General features: G+C 41.2%; 1 protein-coding gene across 1 annotated transcript in view; it reads left to right on the top strand.

Annotated features, from left to right (window-relative positions):
- The window catches only part of necab2 (N-terminal EF-hand calcium binding protein 2), a 114,962-nt gene that overhangs the window by 34,995 nt on the left and 61,570 nt on the right, over nt 1-18,397 (top strand). Inside the window, exons 3-5 of the mRNA XM_037683348.1 lie at nt 11,874-11,982; nt 16,300-16,325; nt 16,422-16,519. Of these exons, the coding sequence (XP_037539276.1) occupies nt 11,874-11,982; nt 16,300-16,325; nt 16,422-16,519 (233 nt within the window). The remainder of the gene's footprint in view (nt 1-11,873; nt 11,983-16,299; nt 16,326-16,421; nt 16,520-18,397) is intronic.

The following is an 18,397-nucleotide window of genomic DNA, read 5'->3' as shown; positions in this document are numbered from 1 at the left end:
ATATACAGTGTATATATATATATATATATATATATATATATATATATATATATATATATAGTATATGATGGACTGTATGTCTTCATGTTAATGAATGGTCTCCTGCCTCTAAATCTGTTTGCAGGGTTGGATGCAGGAGAACTTTTTCACAAATGTTAACTGAATTGTTCTTGAATTTTTTTTCTTCCTTTAAAGTTGCTGGTTTGATGCATCAAAAGGATGTTACAGCAAACTGAAATGCTCATTTGTTGAAAACGTAGCAAAACTCCAGTAAACTCTTGGATTAAAAACAGTAGATTGTGTTTATCTGGTGTACAAGAAAACAACTAAACAAATAAACAAACAGGATCTGGTGGTTCTCTTGTTCCTCATCCAGCAGAAGAAACCGATCCGTGGCTGATCCACTCAGTCACAAACACTTCTTCTGACTTCAACAGCTCATATGCAAAAATCATCTTATATTTGGGGTAAATGTGGGAAAGAAAACTCAAATCTTGTAACTCTTCTGATGAAAGCAGATAAAAATACAGAACACTGATTTAACAAAGAAAACAAAAACTATTTTGTATTGAAAACTATATATGAGCAAAAGCAATGAACAGAAGTCCAGTTCCTATGAGTCTGCATTGTACAAATAGAGGAGACATATTCTGAGCCCAAAAGAGGGTCAGTTTCCCCTCATCCTGTTGCCATGACGACCATTCATGCAGAGTCCCAAAAATAACGATTAAACAACAGAATGGAGAGACGAGCAACTGCAGGAAGAAAACAAGCGAGAATCATCTTAAATAATTGTTTAGGACCTTTTCTGGTTTAATCACTGACTTTGCCAGAACCAGGAATCCTCGGAGGGACCAAAGCCCGGTCTGAACCCAGTTTTAGAGTTAGACTTAGGGTTAGGGTGAGTTGAGGTTTGGGTCAAAATTAAAGTCCTGATAATGATAGAACATTTTAAATTGTGGAGTTCTTGTGTAGTTTCGTCTGTTTGTGGAGAATGCTGCTCTGTATCTCCAAATGATGGAGCAGTCAGCCCGCCGCTCTGTTGGCGCCTCGCTCCGACCCGATTACTGTTTCGGTTCTCCTGCACTCAGCCAATACCTCGGATCTGTGGCTGTGAGGACAGTTGTTGCTGACGTCTGCTCCGGAGCATCAAACCTCCTCCTGTATGCGTCGAACAGAAGCTCCACGTGCTGATTTGTCTGTTTGTCATTAACACAGAAAGCAGAGATCCACTTTCATCTGTAAAGGGTACAATCTGCATTAAAAAGGAATCAGTTCGTTGAGCAAAACCTCTAATTTCATGTGAACAAAAGCTGAATCAAACCTAAACTTCTGAATCAACACGCTGCCATCAGCAGGCGGCTGAGACGAGTTGCCCTCCTGCATTTTTCCCTCCCGTCATTCGTTCCTTGGTGGATATAATGCAATTAGATCTGCTATTTCTGTGATTCGCTAATAAAAGAGGGGGTTTGAGTGCGTCTTTATTTTTCTATGTGGCGTTTGAAACAGATGCCTCTGATTAAAGAAGAGGTCTGGAAAGGCCAACCTGTCTAAGCATCCTGTGACCTACAAACAGACGCCCTGATGGGGCGGTCTTAATCTGCATAATATGATTAATTTATTCAGTTAACTTTTATTTGAAGTGTTAACCTTCTGTCATCAAGTCTAGCAAGATTTAGTTTTACGAGTCGTGAGCCAGTTTTAATAACCTGTATATATAAATATGGTGACAGCAACAGTTTCCTGTGCGTATTTTCTGCCCAGTAATCAATAACTTTTGACTTAACTGTTTACATATATATATAATTTGGGTTGATCTTGACACAGATGTTTTATGCTGTTTCTGTATTTTTGATGTCTGGAACTTCAGGACATTTTTATACTTTAAATAACTCCAAGAACACCAACGGCTGTTAGGATCTTACTGGGAGGAGGTGTCTTTTGGAGACTAATTGGCAACTGATCATTGGACATCAGCAAATTGTCTTCTGCAGTCTTCCTGGATTTTGAGAGCTTGTGACCAGCAAACCTTACAGCCACACTTTAATCTGACTCTTTCTGGAATCTGTTTAGAAACTAGTTGCAGCCCAGAGGAGTCCTGGTTTTAGTGAGTCGGAGTGTTTTAGTTAAATTATCAGAAAATGCAGACTTTTAGACTAAAACTGGGCTGATTATTTGCCAAACCATCAAATCAAACACGTCTGTGACCTGCAGAACCCCGTTACTTTGACTCGGATAAATAAGAAGATGCAATAAGACTTTTGCTTTAATATTGTGAATGCTTCTGAAGCATTCGCAGTGTGATCCGTTTTACTTTTTTTTTTAGCGCGTTTAACATCCTGCAGTTTTCAAGCTATTTTAACAAATCTTGTATCAAATGTTTATATCTTTCTGTACAATCCTGCTATGACTTTTGGTGCAACTTTAGCTTTTTGAAATATTTAGCCTTTTCTGCCACTTTCTTCTCATAGAAAATGAACTGAGCTAAATTTACATCCTTCAAATCTTTAGACCTGTTTACAACCTTTTACTGCTCCTTTCACATTTTGTTCTGCTTCAGCTTCTTTCAGCTTCCTTGTGCAATTTTAAACATTTTTCTGCTACTTTCAGCTAATTTCAGCAGGTTTTTTTTTAGCTGTTTTGTGCTCCTTTCAGATTCTTTCCACTAACTACAACATTTTTGTGCTTTTTCTAAATTATTTTTGCTAATTTCAGTTTGCTCCTTTCATTATTTCTGCAAGTTTCAGCTTTTTCTACAATTTCAGCTACTATTTAGCTGTTTTATGCCAATTTTAGTTTTTTCAGCTAATTCTGCATTTTTTTTTTTTTGCACTCATTTCAACTTTTTTCATCCTAATTCAGGAAAAATTTGCTCTCTCCACTTCCTTGTAATTTCAGCTTCTTTCAGCCTTTTAGCTACTTTTCAACAGTTTTTGCTAATTTCAGCTTTTTTCAGATAGTTTCTACTTTTTGTGTTAATTTCTGCTTATTTCAGTCTAATTGGGCAAACTTATTCTTTCTGCTTTCTTCTGCTAATTTAAGCTTGTTCTACCTTTTCAGATGTCTTTTTAGAAATATTTAGCTAATTTCAGCTGTTTTCAGATAAGTTCAAGTTTTTCTTGATGATTTTTGCTATTTTCAGCCTAATTAACATTTTTCTGCTAATTCCTGCTTGTTATTCTCATTTCAGCTTTTTTCACCTAATTTCAGCTTTTTCACTTGGTCCTGAGTTGAACATCCAAAGACAAAAAGCACCATAACACAATAAAACTGCCCGCAGGGTTTACAATGTTTCCTGTAATTAGCGTATATGTAATTTTAAAAAATCTGTTTGGATCTGAGTTCTGTGCAAGATGAAAGACTTTAAATCCAGCGGTGAAGCAGGAATAATCTGAGGAAACACAGAGCTGCTTCAGGCAGATTCAACCTAAAACTTTGTGAACTCTTCATGAGAAACTGTGCAAAGGCTCAAATGGATCCACCTCGTTTAATCTCCCATGATGCCTTTGGTCGTACGTGTAAACACAAAGACTATACGAGATGCTCCACTCATTTAAACTTGTTCTTTTAAACTGAAGGATGTAAACATTTGTTTCATACATCATTTAGAAGAAGGCCTTTCCAATCTTTTGTGTTTTGTTGTTTTAACTTTACCATTTAGATTAAACGTGTTTCTCCGTCTGTTTTTATGAATTCTCCATTACTGTATTGGATGAATGGGGAAACGTCAGAAAAAGTTTCACATGAATTGTTTGAGTCTTTCAAACGTTCCACATAGTTTGAGCAGTTTTTGTTGCCGAGGTATTGACTGATGCGTCCGACCTGATTTTTGGACCGTTTCAACCTACTTTACCAGTTTGAGATTTTTCAGGAAATTACCTAAATGTGGGACGTAACCTGTCTCACCTAAACCGAGATATTTTAGAAAAATAGGCTAATTTGCTTCTCTACCCAGAAAAATGTAACACTCTGTATAAAATTACGTGTTTTCTTCTTTGCCTTTTTAGACATTAATCTGAAGGGAACAAATATGTAGTTTTAAGCCATTTCCTAAGATTCTACATATTTTCTATGAGCAGTCAGTGTCTTACCTGCTGTAGAAACCAGCCATCAATCTTACTTTAGAGACTAAAGAATTTCTTCACCTTTTTTTTTCTTTTTTTCAACCAATCATCCATGTTGCTGCACTTTGTACTTCAAATTCCTCCTGCTTGACCTTGGATCATTTGCTGCTCGGTTGATTTTTATCACAACTCTTTAAAAAGTGAAGCTATTTTTAACTTGGTTTCACAAAAGCTGAAGGAAACCCTGCAAAGATGAAGTGTTGACACCTAAAATTAACGCGTTAAGCTACGACTTTTGGAAATCTCAGCTCGATCGACCTAACTCTACAGAATACAGTCAAATTTAAACAACGTTTTCAGACATCTTGGGACTCCTCAGACTGATGAAGCCCTCTGGATAGAGGGCTAAACATCTTTTCACACAAAAGAAACTGTCCAGATGACCTTATTGACCATTATTGGATTTTGTACCTGGATGATTGAGCATGAACTATCAATTCAATCCAGTTTATCTCTTTCGTTGCATAGAGGAGAATTTCAAAATAAAAGTCTGCACTGAAGAGTTATTCTTTTTCACACTGGCTCATTGAAACAGCCTAGTTTGAATCACAGATTTTCTCTCTAACAAAACTGAAAAACACATTCTTAGTTGCAAGGTTAGAGGACCCAAAAGAAAAAAAAAGTTTTTATACTGCAGCGAACTGATTAGAAGTCGTAATTTGTCTTTATAAAAACCGATGTTACAACAGAGCAGTTTACAAGAAGTTTTATTGTATGAGAACAACTTGTTCTGAAACATTAATACATGAACAGCTTTAAAAATAGATGCATAAATGCTCTAAAGGAATGTAAAAATTATCTAAACAATAATAGTCACACACAGGAAACCGAGCTCAGGGAGTCTCGGTCCGTTTGTTGATGATTTGATGCTCTGAGGTTTGGATCTCTTACACATTTGAAACTGAAGCTGGCAGTCTGTGTTCAGCTCAGTGTTGTGTTCAGGAGTAGATATACGATTCTTGTTTTTGAAAGCTCAAAGTCGAGGAGTAAAGCTGATGCATCAGAGTGTCTGTGACAAAACTCAACAACTCGTACATGAAGCTGAATGTAAGTGTTGGTTTGCAGAACATGTTCACACACTGAGGGGAAGTGGAAACACAGTTGCACCTAATTTAGCTGCTCCAGCTTCTCTTGGCCTGTGTCTCTTCTCCCCCCTGCTGCTTCACTGTATGTTTTGTTGGAGTGGGTCATTTCCTTTGCAGTAAAATGATTTTCCTCAGCGGAGCCTTTTGGACTGCAGAATAAAAGATCATTTCAGTAAATGGTGCTGGTCTGCAGCTTGTCGGTGCTCGGTGGAGACCGGATGCCGTTACCTCACCGCCTCTCTGTGGGTGATTTGGATGATTTCTGAGCAGAGTGCTTGCTTGAGTTGTACATTATTTATAGAGATGAACCAGGACTCTGAAGCTGAATTTATCCATGGATGCTGCTCAGCATCAGGTCATATTAGGAGATCACAAACAGAAGCAAGATGTGACACATTACACACGTGAGTAGCTGATGTGCTCAAAAAACACAAAAGAGGTGGAATAGAGGTCAAGAATCATGCAGGTTCTGTTCTATGTGTAATTTAGGATTATTTTATGCTCTTTTGAAATGGGGTTAGCATGCCGTCTGCTTTGTTTGAGCAGTGTGTTGTCAGAGTCCCTAAGTGGGTCTAACTGGGCTGCAGGAAAAATGGGTCATTGCTGCATTAAACACTGGTTCTCTCAGCGCAGTTCTTCTCTGTGACAGAGAGGCAGGTTAGTGTCGAACACATCTGGCAGACCGTAAACACTGGAACCATTACTATGAATATACAAACAGTTTTTTATTGTTTCAACCTTGGATCCACACGGAGCTCCTACGTGGTACTTTTTGTCCTCCGTCACAGAATGAAGAAGGGACTTGGAAATACCCTTCTTCAATCCAGTTCAATTTGTGAGCTGGATAGCATGCCGACATGCCAACTTCCCTTTTGGTGTGTGGTTGAATCTGGGCTAAAAAAGATCATTATTGAAAAGTGGGTTGCCACGTCAAAATCTAAGATGGCCACCATATATATATATATATATATATATATATATATATATATATATATATATATATATATATATATATATATACCCCTGCCATTCGAGTAAATTATGCTTTCTAGTCCAATAATGGTCAGTCAGGTCATCTGGACAGTTTCTTTTATTTATTTTTTGGTCGATCCACTAAAGGAGTGTACTGCTTGGTGGGGAAAAGGGTTTACGTGCGACTCCTCAAACCGATGAATCCCTTCGAATGGAGGGCGAAACGTCTCTCAACAAAAAAATAAAAGAAACTGTTCAGATGACCTGACTGACCATTATTGGATTTTTTTTTTCCACCATATACAGTATATGATATGCTGTCTAGCTTTATATTACTTAAAAGTATAGTTTCCTCAAATGATTAGGGTGCCCAAAGATTAATATATGGGGGCCAAGGCCACCACTGGCTACCACCAGCTCCACCATTACACTGGTGGTGGATAAAATTGACATGACACAAACGGTAAGCTCACTCTGCCCACGCAGAAATGTAACCCAGGGTCAGCGAATCTCCGACAAACAAACAAGAGGACTGTAATGGAGGTAGTGACGCTCACAACGTTACCTGAGGCATTTAGTGAGACATTTCTGCCTCATCAGTCAACAGCAAAGAAGACGGGCAAAATTTTATTTTTTTTTTTTTCAACCACACCAATAATTTAAAAGTCACTTCAGTGGCTGTTTTCATGCCGCAGAGAGACGGGGCAATAATTTACAGTGAACTTCAGTATGTACTGAGTGTAAACTTTACATTACACATCCTAATTAACACGTTGTGTAAAATTAGTTTAGTGTTAATTGACCATAGCAAACAAACACTAAAGTTATGCAACATGCATCTGCACACAAAATGAAGCACAACTAGCTTTGAGCAATAACCTTTAATTTAACCATTACGCATTATGACAGAAAATGGAGGATTTACCTGCAGTTACCTTCATACAGATAAACATGCGTTACTTCCAGTTTATCACTGTTGTATTCAGCTGATCATGAGGTCGGCCGCAGGGCTTTATCCACCTTTTACATTTTTCCAGACTCATTTTAGATTTTGGAAATAGAATAAATTGTAATCCATCCTCTAAATGCTCAGGGTAACACTTTCTGAATGTCATGTTCTCCACTGACATTTAACCGTTTTTATCTGAATTTTCACAAAATTACTTTGTCCGCAAAGCGTTCATAATGCAAACCTGACAATATTGTCAGAGGAAAAGGAGGGTGCAGCTCCTGCAGGTAAAGAGCATTTCACTTTGGGATAAATTACAATCTCGGATTAGTCAGTTGCTGACGAGCCTGCTTGATTGATTGACAGGCGACATTATGTCAGTGGCTCCCTCCACTCTCCATGAACGGTCACTGTTGCCGCCTCGGACAAGCAAAAAATAAAACAAAAAAAAAAACTACGTCTGTTGTTCGCCGCAGTGTAACTCTTCCCCACCTGCGTATCTTACACCAAAAACATTTAGGTTTACTTGCATTCCCTGTTCAGTTCCTTTCCAGAAAAACACTCCTCTCCAAAACTCCATATATTATTCAAATCTCTCAGCCATGGGGGACATCGGCGTACCACTTGTCTAAAAATGGCTCCAGGCTGAGAAAACCTTGAATTGCCATCCCTGCGTTTTCATGTGAACGGCCAAAACTCAACCCTTGGAAAATGATGATGTCATAGACTCGCCTCTGAGCTAACCTACGACCCCAAACGTGACAGACGCAACAACCTATTACATGCCAAATGGCTTTATCACTCTGAGCTGTCAAAAAAAAGCTTCAGAAAACTAAAGTATTCATCAAGTATTAATTAAAAATAATAATTTAAAAGAGAATTGTGTGTAAAGACCCTGATACACTTTGGACATTTGGGAGGGAAGCCCTGCCCTCCACTCGCCCTCGCTGGATTCTGTGCCTGAAATTGTCCATTTTGTCACATATTTGGACCGGCACGTCCCTGTTGCCACTATGCTTCACATTTGTGAACTAAAAAGATTGTTTTGGTAAAACAAAGTGGGAGAGATGCTATAAATCTGAGAAGTGGCCTCTCAGGAGTTACTCTTTCTGTTGTAGAAAGGTTGTGTCATGGAAAACAAAAACACAAAATGAGAAAATAGTTTGATGTGTTGTGGTGACTTTAGCTGCTCTGAAAAAAACTAACAGAAGAAGCTTCCTCTGTGTATTTCTTTAACAAGCTGCTCGAAGAAAAGCAGGATAAAAGATGCTGAGCGTAATGGGGAGTAACATATAAAAAGGGAAGGAGAGAGGGCAGGCTGAGAGCTTTAACAAAAAAAAAAAAAAAAAGCTCCCAAAAGCTTTTTGACTTCTGAAAACCACGTGAAGCCTTCTGGTCCGAGTGCTGGTCAAAGCGCAGAGTGAGCGAGAGTAAGGGCAACTCTGGTGTTCTTCAAAATCACAAAAGACACAAACAGGAAGTGTGCGGCAGGCAGAGAATGATAAAAGGATGAATGTTTGATGTTCTTACAGGGAAGAACACGTGTTTCTCTGCGACGGGGAAACGAGAGCAGCGCATTTAAATTTGACTCTAAAGCTGCAGCGCTGCTGCTCCAGTGGGTTCCCAGATTTCTGCAACGCTCCCAGAACTGAAGCGGCTGCACCCAGTCTGCCACACTGAAGGACGGACACACTCTGAGAGCAGCAGGATTAATATTTCATATGTAGCTCTGCATCATGTAGAGAGGCGGGCCGACGGCGTCGCAGACCGCTACAGAAAAGAGACGAGCAGAAGAAACTGCTGCACAGCTTCACAAAGTAACACAACTGAATCAAGTTTCCTTTGGAAAATCTTCTTACACTGTTTGGAAACCATAATAATTTGGTGTGCTATCACACGGCATGGTGGCGCAGTCGTTAGAGCTGTTGCATCTCAGCGAGAAGGTCGCCGGATCGAATCCCGGCCAGGGGCCTTTCTTGGTGGAGTTTGCATGTTTTCTCCGAGCATGTGTGGATTTTCTCCGGGTACACTGGTTTCCTCCCAGGAGTGGTGGTGCAGAGGTTAGAGACGGTGGGCCTGTGATCGGAAGTTCGCTGGTTCAACTCCCCAGACTGACATCCAAATGTTGGTGGGAAAGTTAAACCACCCACACCTGCCTTCACCCTCATTTGCCCCACTCTTGTCCCTTGAGCGAGGCCCTTAACCCCCACCATCTGCTCCCCTGGGTGCCCTACATGGCAGCTCTCTGCTCCACACAGAGGGCTGAGGTAGCTCAGTGGCCTGTGGTTGCATCAGAAAGGACGTGCAGCGTAAAATCAATTGACAAATCTTTGTGCGAGTAAGTTCACTGTGCTGACCCCTGAAGAAGGGAGCAGCCAAAAGAAGAAGACGACGACGACTCCGGTTTCCTCCCACAGACCAAAAACATGTATGTTAGGCTGATTGGTAACTCTGTCTCTAGGTGTGAGTGAAAGAGTGATTGGTTGTCTCATTTGTCTCTATGTGTCCCTGTGATGGACTGGAGACCTGTCCAGGGTGTCCCCACCTCTCTCACAGTGATTGCTGGACATGGGCACCACTGATCCCCGCAACCCAGAAAGGAAGAAGTGGGTAAAGAGGGTGGATGGATGGATGGTTATTTTTTTGTTTAGTCTATTTAACTAGCAGATACAAAGTGTAGCTTTTGGATGCAGCACAGGACACTATTTACAGTATCTTCAAAGAAGCATAAAAGGACCTTGAATGACCCTTCCCTTAACTCAGACGTTGCTTCTAAACCGAAGAAATAAAGCCATCAAAAGTATTTTCATGTATTTACTGTTGAAGGGACTTGCAGTATGAGCAGCTCTTCAGGTGCTGCTTGTTGTAGTTCGTTTCACACAACAGTTGGGGGTCAGGACGCTACTTTGGTTCATGAAGCATCAACTTTGAGGTCTTGAGGCCCAAAATTAAATTAAATTAAAAAATAACTCTATATGTATTTGCTGTAACTTATGAGACATCAAGAGTACCACATACAGCACATTACATACCCGTTGACAAACTGTCATACAGATATCTGTAGTAACGGCAACAGAGAATTTGCCAGTTTTTTCCACAATCTTGGTTTAAGGTCACATTTTTGAGAGCCCAGAAGCTTCTTTTATGTTTTTACAATAAAATGGTCAGAGGGTGGACCTTCCTCTCTGGGTTGGACGTGAGGTTCAGCCTCAAGTGGAGTTCAAGTTTCTCTGGGTTTTGTTCACCGTGAGGGAAGAACGGAGCAACAGATTGACAGATGGATCAGTGCAGCTTCTGCAGTATTGTGTACTCTGTGCTGGTCCATTGTGGTGAAGTGGGACCTGAGCTGCAAGAAGCTCTCCGTTTACCAGCGGTCTACGTTCCTACCCTCAACTGAGATCACAAACTCTGGGTAGAGACTGAAAGAACGAGGTCATGGATCAAGGTCTGAATGAGTTTCCTCCGCAGGCTAGATGGACTCTCCCTTAGAGATAGGGTGAGAAGTTTAATTCTCCAGGAGAGACTCAGAGTAGAACCGCTGTTCATCCATCTGGTCAGGACACTCACTAGATGCCCCCATTGGGAGGTGTTCTGGACATGCCCAACTGGAAGGGGACTCCGGGGAAGACTCAGGACACACTGGAGAGACTCTCTCAGTTGGTCTAGGAGCACCTTGGAGTCCTCCCAGAAGAGCTGGAAGAGGTGGCTGTGGAGAGAGTTGTCTGGACCTCCCGGCTCAAACTGCTGAGACCTGAGACTGGAACAGGCCAAAGTGGGTGGGTGGATGGATGGATGGATGGATGGATGGATGGATGGATGGATGGATGGATGGATGGATATTGCATATCTTTGCAAAACTGACAGGTTAGGTTTTTCATAGCCACTTTTAAACCTGAGCTAGGATAACCCATGTCAGAACTTTGCTGCAGAAACGTCTGTCTTAATGAATGAAAGCTGCCTTTTCTCATCCTTGACAGATCACATACTGACACACTATCAGATTTAGCTGAAGTTGCACCACATCTTCACATGGGGGGGGGGGGGGGGGGTGTTTCAAGGGGAATCTTACTGTCAGCAGATGTTACATAAGAGTTCCCTGTTCCATCTGGTTATTGGTGCATCCTCTGAAACCTGATCACAGATTACTACACAGACGGTCCGAGGAGCGTGTCGGATCGATTACACTGCAGCTGGAACAGACTGCATGGATGCACGGGGGGGGGGGGGGGGTGTGGCACACAAGTGGAGAGAGAAACTAGTTTCAAATGAAAATGAATGAAGTCGAGCACATCTGTGTTTTAGTTACAGATGTGACGAAGCTTGACGGTTAACACGGTGAAGATGAACGTGTTCGGGTCAGCAGAGCGGAGGGTTCGATTTCTGCCGATCTTCATCAGTTCAACTTAAGGAATCGATTCGAGCTGCTTATCAGGACAGAGGAAACAGGAAAGGCTTTTTGCTGCCGCTGCTGTTTTCTTCTGTAAACATTTTGTTGGCTCACATGCTGATTAAAACAAATACAGTAAAAATTAAAGTTAACCTGCAGAAAGTAGCAGATCATGTTTTAAAATGTCCTTGATTTTATTTTTCATTTACAAGGAGCCCTCATTATAAACTGATGGAAACAAGATTTTTATTCAGAGACGAATCTCCCACTCATGTCAGGAGCCGCCTCCTCCAGATGGTTTGAAATTGACACATTTGTTTATTTTTGTTTGTTTGTTTGTGTTTTTTTCCTGGCAGATGATGGGAAGCTGTCTCTGGATGAGTTCCAGGCGTTCTTCTCTGACGGCACGCTGAACGAGGAGGAGCTGGAGAAGCTGTTTCACACCATCGACTCCGATAACACCAGGTCAGCACCGTCACGCTGCCGCAGCGTGCACGTGCGCTTGCATGAAACATTGAGAGAGGCTGCATGGAAATAATTAACATGCTGGACATTTAGAGGTGCGTGCACGTATGTGGGATTTCTGCACCATGACTTTGGTTTAGATTTTATTTGAAATAAGAATTGGAAAGTATTTTTTATTCTGTTTTGTTTGAGTTTTAAGTTTATGTGAGTTTATGATAATTTCATGGTTCAGGTTGCCTTTTGCCTCAAAGCCTTTCAGTGTAAAGTTGTTTTTTTTTAAAGAAGTTTCTATGAGTAGTTAGTATCTTACCTGCAGCAGCCAGCAGAGTTCTCTGTTTAAATTCATGTTATCCTGAGGAGTGATCAGCTCGACTCCCTCGTGAGAATTTCTTCAAACTTGGATTACTCTGACAGCCGTTCGCTGCAAGTAAGATACTGATTGCTTATAACGACTCCACTTAACCTCACAAAATAAAAATTGAAAAACATTTCAAATTCAGAAAGGAAACAGTCTGAGGGTGTTTTCCTTCTCATTTAAGGAACTTTATTCCTTAGCAAATCAAAAATAGTAATTAGTGAAGTTTAAATTATGAGCTACAAACAGAAACACAAAGTCAAATCTGCATTTGAAGCCAAATTTATCCATTCAGCATCAAGACATTAACTCTGAGTTTTTAAGATGCTCTTTTTTATTTTTATGTTTTGCTTTATTTGCTGGATTTGCAAAACACAAGATGTTAAATTGACATTATTTTTATTTTTTTGTTGTTTTTTCTTTACATTCTCCACCTCAGCCACTGTAAGAAATCTTTATCCATTTTTATAATTTTTTTTTTTAGATGTTTCATCCTTCATCCATTCATTCAACCTTTATTTACACAGATTAGTCCCATTGAGCCTTGGGGGCTCGTTTACAAGAGAGACCTGAATCCAAAGGACTTCATTAGTCCGAGGAGCCATAAAACAAACTGAGTCCCATGAGCAGCACACTCCCATAGTGGACCAACCAGTTTGCTGGTGATAAGAGCAAAGTTTGTTTTGTGAATTTGTTTGTGGCTCCTCAGATTGATGAAGTCCTTTGGATGAAGGACGAAACATCTCAACAAAAACAGAAACCGTCCAGATGATCTGACTGAGCGTTGTTGGATTTTTTTTACCTGGATTATTGAGCATGAACTTGGATGTTTACCCATTTTCTTCGTCTTCTTTTCTCTCTTCTCTTAACCTCTGTGGCGTTACTCGCCCCATCCTTCAGGATATTAACCTCTCTGCAGCCGCAGCTCCTTTTGCACATTTTTTTCTTTTATTGCCTTCATTAAATCAATTTATTGAGCTTTTATTATCCGTTAATCTGCAGTGAGATGTGTGCTGACACGGTGAGATGTGAATAATCAAAAGTCGGACTGTTAATTTACAGAACCTTTGGGTCCTGCAGAGCCGGGGATAAAATGAAGTGGGGCGGAACAAAAGCTGACCTGTTCTAGTCGGAGCGGGTCGGGTGTGTAAATCCTCCTCGGGGCTCGGCCTTTTGTCACTTTATCTGCCGTTAAATCAGCGAGCGGCGCGTGCAGCTGCTGGAGGTGTTCTCTCTGCTGCAGACGTTTTAAAGCGGAGCCTCGTGCTGGAGCTCAGAGTCGGCACGAGGCAGCAGATAAACTTATTGACTGATTGAGTCGCAGTAGAAATTAGGATTTAAGTGTTTCCTGTTTGAAGCAGGAAGTTGACAAATGGAGGAGAGGCACCAAGCGGGTTCTGATTTTCTCTCACTTTAGCTTTATTGGCTTTTCAGTCAATTTTCTGAGCTTTCCGCCTCTTTTTGTGTCACTGTCTGTAAGCTGCCACTCAGCTGCCACTTCGTCTCTCTCCCAGCTCTCCTCATCCTCTCCACGTGTCACTCTCCTGGTTCCGCCCCGCTCTGCTCCTAAATCTGCACTGTACATCCGTCTGCCTGCAGTTTCCTTCACAATCTGCCGTAGGAGGCGAGGGTCTGAAATCTCCTGTAATTTAAACAGGCAGCACCGTGCAGGAGGAGCGACGGTATCATCGCTGGTCCCCAGAACAAAAACTGGACTTCTTTCTTCAAACTTTTCTGTTTGGAATGGTCATCAGTCGTGTGAACTTCTCTTCATTTGGAAACATAACGGTGCACGTTGAATGCACAGTCCGTTTGAAGACGTCTTCAAGTCTGATGAATGTTTCCTGCATGTTTTCATTATTTGTCCAACTCTCGTTCATGCAGCGTCCCTGAACAGTAGTCTGATATTCTGGTAAAGAGACACATGGAACGTTTCTGCATTTTATTTCAACACTTTCATCTTTTCCATCTTCTGACTGCTTCTTCTTCCTTCAGCTGTCGTGTCCACAGCGAGTTCTCCTCTGTCTCACTCTGTCCTCACTCCAACTACCTCCATGTCCTCTCTAACATCATCCATATATCTGCATTTAAATCTTCATTCTACCAATATACCCACTGTCCCTTCTTTAGACATGTCCAAACCACTGTCCCTCCTCTGGACATATCCAAACCACTGTCCCTCCTCTGGACATGTCCAAACCACTCTTCCTCCTCTGGACTTGTCCAAACCAATGTCCCTCTGCTGGACTTGTCCAAACCACTGTCCCTCCTCTGGACTTGTCCAAACCAATGTCCCTCTGCTGGACTTTTCCAAACCAATGTCCCTCTACTGGACATGTCCAAACCACTGTCCCTCTACTGGACATGTCCAAACACTGTTCCTCCTCTGGTCATGTCCAAACCACTGTCTCTCTTCTGGACATGTCCAAACCACTGTCCCTCCTTGGGACATGTCCAAACCACTGTCTCTTTTTGGGACATGTCCAAGCCACTGTCTCTCTTCTCGACAAGTCCAAACCACTGTCCCTCTTTGGGACATGTCCAAACCACTATCTCTATTCTGGACATGTCCAAACCACTGTCCCTATTCTGGACATGTCCAAACCACTGTCCCTCCTCTGGACTTGTCCAAACCAATGTCCCTCTGCTGGACATGTCCAAACCACTGCCCATCTGCTGGACACAACCAAACCACTGTCCCTCCTCTGGACTTGTCCAAACCAATGTCCCTCTGCTGGACTTGTCCAGACCAATGTCCCTCTACTGGACATGTCCAAACCATTGTCCCTCTACTGGACATGTCCAAACACTGTTCCTCCTCTGGTCATGTCCAAACCACTGTCTCTCTTCTGGACATGTCCAAACCACTGTCTCTCTTCTGGACATGTCCTAACCACTGTCCCTCCTTTGGACATGTCCAAACCACTGTCTCTCTTCTCGACATGTCCAAACCACTATCTCTATTCTGGACATGTCCAAACCACTGTCCCTATTCTGGACATGTCCAAACCACTGTCCCTCCTTGGGACATGTCCAAACCACTGTCCCTCCTTGGGACATGTCCAAACCATCTCAGTCTGACCTCTCTAAGTTTCTTTTTTTTTCATCAAATGAGGAAAATCTTATTTGTATTAATAAATAAACTACAAAAACATTCAGCTGCTAAATGATGAGCCTGGATCTGAGGAGCTGACTGAACTAATTTAGATAATTATGGATCCGTTCACACTGAAAGTTAAAGGAACTCAAACTGGTTTTATTTTCTCACCCACATTAAAAGTTTTGGCAGTCTGAACGCGACAAATCAGATTAGTTTTTCATAATGTTTTTCAAAGTGACCTGAGTCTGAACGGTCACGTCACATTTCGTCTGTTACGTCAGCGAGTTCGAGGGATGTAGATCGACCCGAGTATTAATAATTTTGATACCAACCTTGTGTAGGAGCTCCAAGTCAGCAGCTACAGAACCAAGTCCAGTGGCCTCGTCTTTTTGTTTTTAATTTGTCCCGAATGACCGAGAGTCTACACCAGCACATGAGCGTTGATGTCGGATTGTATCAGCACCAGCGTGATGGGATTAATAAGTTTTTCACTTTCAGTTTGTTCCACAAATACAATGTTGCACCAGAGTAACCACAAAGAGGAAAGATCAAGTGTGAAGCCTGGATGAAACAGTCATGTCATAAAAATTAAATTTGTTCCGATTGCACGGCAACTCCAGAAAAGAGTTTCTTCAGCGGGTCACATCAGAACTGTGGCCCGTTCAAGCTTTTAAAATATGAAGTGAACGACAACAAAACGTCGCCGCCTCAGACTCGTGTCAGTTGTTTCTGATGACTTCCTGCCTGCTGAACTTAAACCCTCTTTGTTGTTCTGTACATCAGCATGTTTTAAAAACGGTTTGTTTCTAACTCCTCCGTGTCTTTTCTCTGACTTGATCCTTTCTTCTGCTTACCGTGGTAGTAATGTAGACACCAAGGAACTCTGTGGTGAGTGGACTCAAACACACGTCTGCTTTAAACCCTCTGATCTGCTTAAAATACGTGTTAATTTGAGTGCATGTGTGTGTGTCTGTGTGTGTGCAGACTACTTTGCCAAACACATGGGAGAATACGAGGGAGTTCTGGCCTCGCTGGAAACACTCAACCTTTCCATCCTTAAAGCCATGGATTTCACCAAAAAGGTAGGAGCAAGTTTTTGTTAAATCAAGATGAGCTGCAAAGTTTCTTCATCAACTGATGCTTTTATTTCAACTTTTATGACCCCGAATCACAGAAGAGGCACTTTTCAAGCTAAAAATGTAACTTCAACATAAAGATGTAACAACCTCCCTTAAATTTCAAGTGGAATTAAGTTCTTAATCCGAATAACTCCAGGTTCTGGCTTCCTCTTTGTTTCCTGATTCAGTTTTATTGCTTGTTTAAAAATGTTTAAATCTTCTATAATCTTGGTGTGCAGGTCTAGCAGCCAGTTTCTCTCCAGGATCCAAGATCCCAAATAATGAATTTGCTCTGCCTCAATAAACTTGAAGACCCAAAATAAAACTTTTGTTTTATTTATGTTTATTTGTTAAAAAAAAGAGTTTTCTATTGTTGGGTTTTACCATTTTGACAGATTTGTAATCTCTTTAGTCAGTTTCAGTTGTCTTTGGAAATGCTATAGAAATAAAACTGACGAGAACGCACACACCTGTACACAAATTAAAAAAATGAGTGAACATGATACAATTTGTGTAAAGCTTGTACTGAAATTAATTTTGACATAATTCAATAATCAAACCCACAAAACAAATTTACAACCAAACTGAGTCTGCACGTTAGAGGTAATTGTGTGCTTGCATTTCTCAAAGAATTAGCTTTTAGCTAGCCTTTTGCTTCTTTAAACTATTAGCTAGCTTCTTGATATATTTAGCTTGGCTTTCTTTATCTGCTCTTTTTATTTTCATCCAGTTTTTACATTTAATTTTTAGCTTGCCCTTTAGATTTTGCTCTTTTTTAGCTCATGCTCTGCTTTGAATTTTAACAACTAAATTTCAGCTTATTCAGTAAATTTCAGCAAAGACTTTAAGCCCTTAATAATCACACTCCATTTTTACAGAAAAATAAAATATATATCCTGTTGTCCAGTCAGACCCAAGCAGGTAAAATAGTAGAGCAGAACTTTGTCACTTTGCTGGTTGCACATTGTTGCAGTGACTGGACGTTCAACAGCTAAAACCTAAAATGTTTCTGGCAGAAAGTAAATTCATGGTTTTTTCCATCTTGTTCCATTAAACTCTGGTTCTGGACAATAAGTCCAGCCTGAGCAGAGGTTTTCTGCTCTATGACCCAAACAGTGCACAGATCAGGTGTAACCATGTGTGTCTGGGTCTATTGAATGCTGCAAAATAACAATGTGTCAGGTTCCTCCTTTGCTCAGTGTGCGTGTGTGTGTATGTGTGTGTGTGTGTGTGTGTGTGTGTGTGTGTGTGTGTGTGTGTGTGGGTGGGTGCATGTGTGTGTTATCCCAGTTTTCCCCGTGTGTTATTTATAGCAGCTGGTCTGCAGCAACACCTCCTTTATTCACGCTGGAGTGTTTGTATCTCTATCCTCCAGCTCTGTCTTTATCTGTCTATTAGCTGCAGGCCATTCAGATGTATACTGTACACACACGCACACACACACACACACACACACACACACACACACACTTCCTCTCCGACACACCTGTTTAGTTTCTCTCTAACGAACACTCATTGTTTAATCAATCAGCCCAAAGTCTCTCTTGTTCTGCTGCTGCATCACGTGTGCTCTGTTCCTTCTTCTTAGTCTCATTTACACTGTTTGTATCTCTCAAACATGCCCCCCCCCCCCCCCCCCCACACACACACCACCACCAGTCACAGCAAATCTCTGTAGAAACTCAAAATAAATGACAGAGCATCAAACATTTAGCAAAAGTAAGAAAAGGAAATTTAACCGATGGGGCTCTCTGGTTATGTGAAAAATAAATTGGAACTGATTTTGGTTGCAAAACCCAGTCAGAATGTGTGTGTGTGTGTATGTGTGTGTGTGTGTGTGTG

This window comes from Nematolebias whitei, chromosome 10, assembly GCF_014905685.2.
Source record: "Nematolebias whitei isolate Nwh7 chromosome 10, NemWhi1, whole genome shotgun sequence".
In the NCBI taxonomy this organism is placed as follows: domain Eukaryota; kingdom Metazoa; phylum Chordata; class Actinopteri; order Cyprinodontiformes; family Rivulidae; genus Nematolebias; species Nematolebias whitei.
Note: the sequence above shows the minus strand (reverse complement) of the source record. Positions and strands in the feature narration are given on the sequence as shown.